The sequence below is a fragment of the Ipomoea nil genome, unplaced genomic scaffold (genome assembly GCF_001879475.1).
Source record: "Ipomoea nil cultivar Tokyo-kokei standard unplaced genomic scaffold, Asagao_1.1 scaffold2494, whole genome shotgun sequence".
Lineage (NCBI taxonomy): Eukaryota > Viridiplantae > Streptophyta > Magnoliopsida > Solanales > Convolvulaceae > Ipomoea > Ipomoea nil.
Genome location: NW_017618922.1, coordinates 1862961 through 1869965, shown reverse-complemented (window position 1 = coordinate 1869965; position 7005 = coordinate 1862961). Strand labels below are relative to the sequence as shown.

Sequence of the window (7005 nt, the reverse complement as noted above, 5' to 3'; positions counted from 1 at the left end):
AAATTTGTACGTAATAATAATATTATTGTACAAATAATTTGACTATAAATTGTTTCTTATTAGTAAAGTACTCATAAATTATTTTATCTTATTATATTAGCTAAAGAATAATTATTAATCTTAATTATTTATGTACAAAAAATTGTAGTCATTATGTAATTATTACTAATTTCATTACTTTTATGATTGTTATAATAATTACACAATTAGTTTTCATTATTATTATACACTAATTACAAATTATTGTTAATTACATTTATGTTTCTAAATTATTATGTAATAAAAACAATTAGACGTATATACTATCTTTTTTTCCCACACTGTTACAATACTATACACATACACGTGCTTTCAAAAAAACTATATACATACTAGTATAATATAATACCATTTTTTTTTTTACCTTTTAACTAACTTTAAAAAAAAAAAAAAGCTAACATGCACTGTGGGGATGAATTTTTTTGTTAACCAGACATGCAATTTAAAAAGTGACCTATTTTTGTATCCCATCAAAAAACCCGGCCTAACCGTGTTAATGACCCGTTAGCATCCATCTTTGACCGGCGTTTGGCTGCGATCACAGGCCGATGGCCCTTAGTTCCGGACCATAGTCCTCCACGCTGCCTTCAAAGAGTTTGCCACAAGATCTATTGTTGTGACCGATCAAGCCGCAAATAAAGCAAAAAGTTGGTAATTTCTCATATTTGAACTCTATGTAGAAAGGTTCTCCTGTAGCGGGTTTAATCTTCATCTTCTTGGTAAGAGGCTTGGAAGTGTCCAACTGGACTCTGACTCGCATGAAACTTGTGGAGAGACCATCAGGATTATTGTCAACAATATCATCAGCTTTTATGAAGGAGCCAAGGGAGGATCCAATCATCTCCGCTGTTTTGTATGTTTGCATATTGGTCGGAATGTTGTATGCCTGAACCCAGAAATCCGCTGCAATAAGCTGCACTCTGTGAGGAGGAATGTTGGATTCTATCCTTTTGAGGAGAAGAAGGTTCTCATCATAGGACCAAGGACCATCGTCAAGGACTTTCCTGATGTCAAGTTCATTAACGAAAAAGAAAAGGAACAAATTTGTGGAGACTTCCCTTGCCATCATTCCTTTCTTGGGTTTCCAAATAGAAGCCATTGTATCCTTCAAGAAGTTGAAGCGGGTAGGTTTCTCCGAAAGGAGTTTACCGACAAGGATGAAAGGAGTTTCAATCTCTATATCGGCAGCAGCCCCTTCTGCAATAGGGAACTCATCATCAAACTCCTCCTCATCATCCCCTAAGGAAAGAGCCGAATATTCTTCCCCCAAATCCATATGATGTTTACTGCTAGAGGCCATATATATTGAGGATCGGATATGATCAGTTGTGGGTGTATAGGAAGGATTATTGTCTGGGAGATGTGGGTTGAAAGGAGGAGACCGTTATCATCGTTTAAGGTACGAGGTTGTTGGGCATTGAACGAGGATAATAGACAAAGAGAGGCAGCAGTAATGAGACTCGTATGTATTTCAGAATCATGAAGAGGCCGGGGATATGATGGAGAAGAGTAATTAAATACACTTCACAATAAATCAGAAAAGCAGGAACGATTATGGCGTCCAGAAAAAACTACTCATCACCATGAATGAGATGGAGAAACTACGTATGGTAGATAATCGTTGTCGACTTTTGTTCACTAGTATTCGGAGATTGCATCTCTAAAAAGTTGTGAGTTCTAAAAAGTTGGTTACAGGAAATTAAATGGAAGAGAAAAATCGTGCACTATAGGGTGGACGAAAGTTATGTCTACAATTGATGGTATAAAACAATTTGTTTATTTATTAAATATAAAATGTATTAAAGATGGAAATTGCACTTCGATCCGGATGGAAATTGCATTTGTTGCTTCCCGTGCGTAGGGGTGTAAACGAATCGAATCGAGTCAAATACCTCACTATTCGATTCGAATTCGACTATATATTCAAATATTCGTATTCGTATTCGTTTAATATTCGAATCTCAAATTTGATTCGTATTCGATTCGACCAGTTTATTCGAATATATTCGATTCGACTCGAATATTCGAATTCGAAAAGCCAAACTTAATTTTTTACAAATTTCTCAAAAAAAATTAAGATAAAATATAATAAAAATTAATATTTAAATAGCATAAAATTTAATATTAATATACTAATCAAGAATCACATGAAAATAACAACAAAAATTCAATCATCAAATTCATACATTAAATACTAACATAAAAATTTAAGTCTGCATTAAGCTTAACTTGAATCCAAAAAATAAAAACTCAAAAAAATCCATAAATTAAGTACTACAATAACAAATTACACTTCAATTATAATCAAATCATCATGCTTGCAATATGACATCAATTGGTTCTTCTTCCTCCTACAAAAAATGAAAATAAAGTTAATATTATTATCATTCAATCAATAAGATATACAAATTTACTAAAGTAGAACGTACATATGTCATAATAGGCTTATCGATCCCATGAAGTTGACGAACCCAATCTGCTCCACAAATCAAAACTTGCACCATATCAGAAGATAGTTTAGCACGATAAGGATCTAAAACTCGGGTACCTGCACTAAATGTGGCTTCTGATGCCACGGTGCTAACTGGAATAGCTAAAACATCACGTGCTAATTTAGACAAAATACTGAACTTCAATTCATGAGATTTCCACCAAGATAAGGCATCAAATTCAGAAGTTACTTCACCATCTTGACACCTATAAACCCCTTCCTCCAAGAAAATGTCCAACTCTGATTTGTTTGGAGTTTCATCTTCAACACTGTCCAAATATTTATCATACAAATGCAAACCAGAAAGGACAACTTTTCCTTTAGAAGTAGAGCCTGCAGAAGTAACAGAAGAACTCCCTATATGTGTCACAGCTGAAGAACTACCTTTTCGAATTTTCATGTTATCAATTTGAACATATTCATAGAACAAGTCATATAATGCATCTTTGACCTTCGTCACATTTATACGTGCATCATTTGCATTATATATTTGGTTGAAAGAAAAATTAACCAACCTCATTTTGTACCTAGGATCAAGTATTGCTCCAATAGACATCAAAAGATTGCAATCACCCCAATATTTGTCAAATTTTGTCTTCATCTTTTCAATCATATTTCTAATCAGCTCTTCATGATGAAACTCATTTTCATTTAAGACATGCTTGACCCTCCAAACAACACCAAGAAAAACATTAGAAGTGGGGTAGTTAGTTCCAGAGATCACGTGAGTAGCTTCATAAAACGCCTCTAAGATGCTAAGAACATCCTGTATTCTAGTCCAATCTTCCAAGCTAGGACAACATTTATACGAAGGCTCTCTTTGTGCAAATATTGGAAATGCATCCTTCAGTTTAATGGCTACAACTAACATTTCATATGTAGAATTCCAACGAGTAACACAATCAAGAATTAACTTTTTCACCAAAATTCCCAAATGATGCACAATTTCAGAGAACTTCAACAACCTAGACTCAGACTGATTAATAAATCGCACACTATTCCTAACATCTTCAACAATGGTTTTAATTGTAGAAATATCATCCTGAACAACAAGATTCAATATATAAGCAGTGCACCTCACATGAAATAGCTTACCACCCAAAGGTAGCTTATGGCTCCTGGAGAAAGTTTGTTTGGCAATTCTAATTGCAACATCATTGTTTGAAGCATTATCCACAGAAATAGTGAAGATTTTATGCTCTATCCCCCAATCTTTTGTGGACTTCATAACCCCATAAATGATATCAACACCTGAAATATGACAATAATATATTTAAAGTCAAGAAATAGTTATTATTAATTAATTAATATAGAGATATATTTACAAACAAGTGAACAACATTACCAGTATGTGGAGGAGGAAGAGGCATGAAACTAAGTACACGCTTTTGAAGTTGCCAATTTGAATCAACAAAGTGTCCAGTGACACACATATATGAAATCTTTTGCACCTTAGACTTCCAAATATCAGTGGTCAATGATATCTTATTGATGGTTCTTAACATTGATTGTAACTTTTTCTTCTCTATTTCATAAACAGTAATGACATCATTCCTTGCCATGGCACGAGAGAGTTTTTCAAACTGTGGAAGATTAGCTTTGAACATAAAAGTAAATCCATAATTTTCCACAACATTTAACGGTTGCTCGTGAATCAGAATCCAATGAGCAATAGCTTCTCTTTGCTTCATATGATCATATTTACCATCTGACAAAAGAGGTGTCTCAAACTTGGATTTTGCATTCTGAAATTGCAAGGTTTTTTGATTTTTTGTATGAAGCTTCTTTTGTGTACACCTATTCAAATGGTTCCAAAGATGAGTTGTTGTAGAAGACGCTGACTTAGAAAGGAATGCTTTACAATGTATACATTGTAGCTTTATACTTCCATCCTTTGCAGTAACTTCAGTAAAATCAGCGTAGGCTTTTGATACCCTTTTTCTTTTCTTTCTTTGAAATTGGTCTTGATCATCATTCTTTTCACATTCCTTCTCATCATCACCTTTTTCATCTCCAACATCTATATTTTCATTTTGTACACCATCATCATTAACCTCCAAGTCGTGTACATTAACTTCATTAAAATCAACATAATTGATTTCCTGAAAAAGTTTAGAAGCATTCACTAAAGATACCAACATACATTATCTAGATTCTAGAGTTTAGACAAGGAAACAAATGACACATATTCAATTACTTATTCTAAGACCATAAATTGAGAAAAACTATGAAAATTTTAGATAATTACTTCATCCACCTCATATTCTCTAACCTCGTGTACTTGTGTTTGCTCATTTTCTTGTGCTTGTGTTTGCTCATTTCCTTGTGCTTGTGTTTGCTCATTTCCTTGTGATGGCTCATTTGGATTTGAAGATTTCATATTTCTGTTAAATGTTTCCAAGTACTATATTTACTATTTCACAGTAGATTAAGAAATCAAGATTGATTCTGGTTATTTATTTATTTATTTATTTATTTTATTTTATAAATAAAAATTATATGGTTCAATTGCTTTCAATTGAACCATATATGAAAACACAGTTATATTCTGCTTTCAAGCTTTCAATTCAATCATATATGAAAACACAGTTATATTCGGAGAGATTCAGTAGCAATTTCTTTGTATAATGAATTTATTCATTCTAGAATCTAGAGGTAGGCTCGGTTTAACAAATAACATTTATACAAATAAAAAATAACAAAATAACGTATTAACATTTATACTTACTGCGCCAGAGAAGAAGAGGGGTTGGAGGCTTGGAGCTTCTCTGGCACGAGACCTTCACAGATATGGAGATTGGAGTGCAGGCGTTGGAGCTTCTTCGGCGCGACACCGGTACGAGTATGGAGACTTGGAGAGGAGATGTTGGAGACTTGGAAGGAAGTGCAGACTGCAGAGCTGTGGGAGAAATAGAGAATGGAAGCTTGAAGGCAGTAGCATCGGAGGATTCGGATTTCGGAGGCGTTCTCCGTTCTTCTCCCGAAGAGATCGCGAGACTTGGAGTTGAAGGGGTAAGTGCTAGCCTGTACTCTGTTAGGGTTTTGCTTTAGTTTTAGACTTTTAGTACTAATATAAAACTAATATAAAATATTATATATTATATAAAATTATATATACATATATTCGAATATTATTCGAATCGAATATTTTTTTATTTGTATTCGGATTCGAATAATATTCGAATCAGTATAAGTATTCGAATTCGGATTCGAATTCGAATTATTCAAATTCGAATCACGAATCGAATTCGAATTATTTGATTAGTTTACACCCCTACTCGTGCGGTTGTGCAGTTGATTAATGTGCGTGAGGTTTATACTTAATGTGCGTGAATGTTATCCTTAATGTGCCTGAGATTTGTACTTAATGTGCGTCATGTTAATATGCGTGAGTTTTGTACTTAATGTGCCTAAGTATTGTGTTTAATGTGCGTGAGATTTGTGTTTAATGTGCGTGAGTATTTCAGAATTACGAGCTCAGAAGGAAGCAGAACAGAAACTCACACACATTAACCCCCAAGCTTCTTGTTACTTCTTCCTTCAATTTGGCCATGGATTCTGGATTATCAGCTACCTTCAGTGCAGTTGAATGTTTATATAAATGACGCACTCACAATAAAACTTGCACAGTAGCTAAGTGTGGATTTATGTTGTACTATTCCCATAATTCTTAATCACAATAGCTCGCCTCCGCATCATCATCATCGGGGAGGGGCATCATCATCATCGGGGAGGGAGCAATGGCTACTGGGGATGGGAAGAAGCTGAAATCCATATTTTCTGCTGCATTTTACACATTCACGCACATTAAGTACAAATCTCAGGCACATTAGACACAACACTCACGCACATTGAGTACAAATCTCACGCACATAATAACCGCACAACCGCACGGGAAGCATTCAACCGCACGGGAACATTTCACTATATATATATATATATATATATATATATATATATATATATATATATATATATATATATATATATATATATATATATATATAATCACACTCAGGTGCGAATGCTTCGCCCAGGAGCGAAATAGGAATGAATTCTGTCCGTCCACGTGTCCAGATCTAATGGATGAAAAACATTGATTTTTTTTAAAAAGCGCGGTGGCATTTTCGTAAATAATTGAACATTGAAGTGCAAGTAAAATGTATTACAAGTGCATGTAAAATGTATTATAGGTGCAAGTAAAAATTTACACTGGGCATCAATACTAAGTGCACCTATAGTTATAAGTAGTTGCACCTATAGTTCTATGTAGTTGCACACATAGTTATAAGTAGTTGCACTTAGGTGCATGAATGTTTGCGAGTGGTTTTCAGGGGTATTACTACCCGCTGAACTCAGATCAATGAATGTCAACAAGATAAAATTACATGCACTTATATGTGAAAGTAGGTGCACCAATAGTTATAAGTAGTTGCACCTATAGTTATGAATAGTTGCACCTATAGTTATAAGCA

At 34.1% G+C, this 7005-nt stretch overlaps 2 protein-coding genes across 2 annotated transcripts; both read right to left on the bottom strand.

The window, feature by feature from the left end:
- Positions 1-577: 577 nt before the first annotated feature.
- On the bottom strand, positions 578-1339 carry LOC109153517. Its single transcript, XM_019301382.1, has one exon. It carries the CDS (start codon positions 1337-1339, stop codon positions 578-580), a length of 762 nt encoding a protein of 253 aa, XP_019156927.1.
- A 1012-nt stretch (positions 1340-2351) lies between these two features.
- LOC109153515 (zinc finger BED domain-containing protein RICESLEEPER 2-like) lies at positions 2352-4910 on the bottom strand. Its single transcript, XM_019301381.1, has 4 exons — positions 4779-4910; positions 3876-4632; positions 2469-3781; positions 2352-2390 (listed from the first exon to the last, which is right to left on the bottom strand). Exons 1-4 carry the CDS (start codon positions 4908-4910, stop codon positions 2352-2354), a joined length of 2241 nt encoding a protein of 746 aa, XP_019156926.1.
- Between the last annotated feature and the right edge of the window lie 2095 nt (positions 4911-7005).

What these genes read in the sequence shown, in the direction of transcription:
- LOC109153515 (XM_019301381.1), bottom strand. Translation starts at nt 4,910, where the DNA reads ATGAAATCTTCAAATCCAAATGAGCCATCACAAGGAAATGAGCAAACA. An exon ending in GAGAATATGAGGTGGATGAA is followed by an intron (nt 4,633 to 4,778) that starts GTAATTATCTAA and finishes AAACTTTTTCAG; the next exon opens with GAAATCAATTATGTTGATTT. An exon ending in TCTTCCTCCTCCACATACTG is followed by an intron (nt 3,782 to 3,875) that starts GTAATGTTGTTC and finishes GTCATATTTCAG; the next exon opens with GTGTTGATATCATTTATGGG.
- LOC109153517 (XM_019301382.1), bottom strand. Translation starts at nt 1,339, where the DNA reads ATGGCCTCTAGCAGTAAACATCATATGGATTTGGGGGAAGAATATTCG.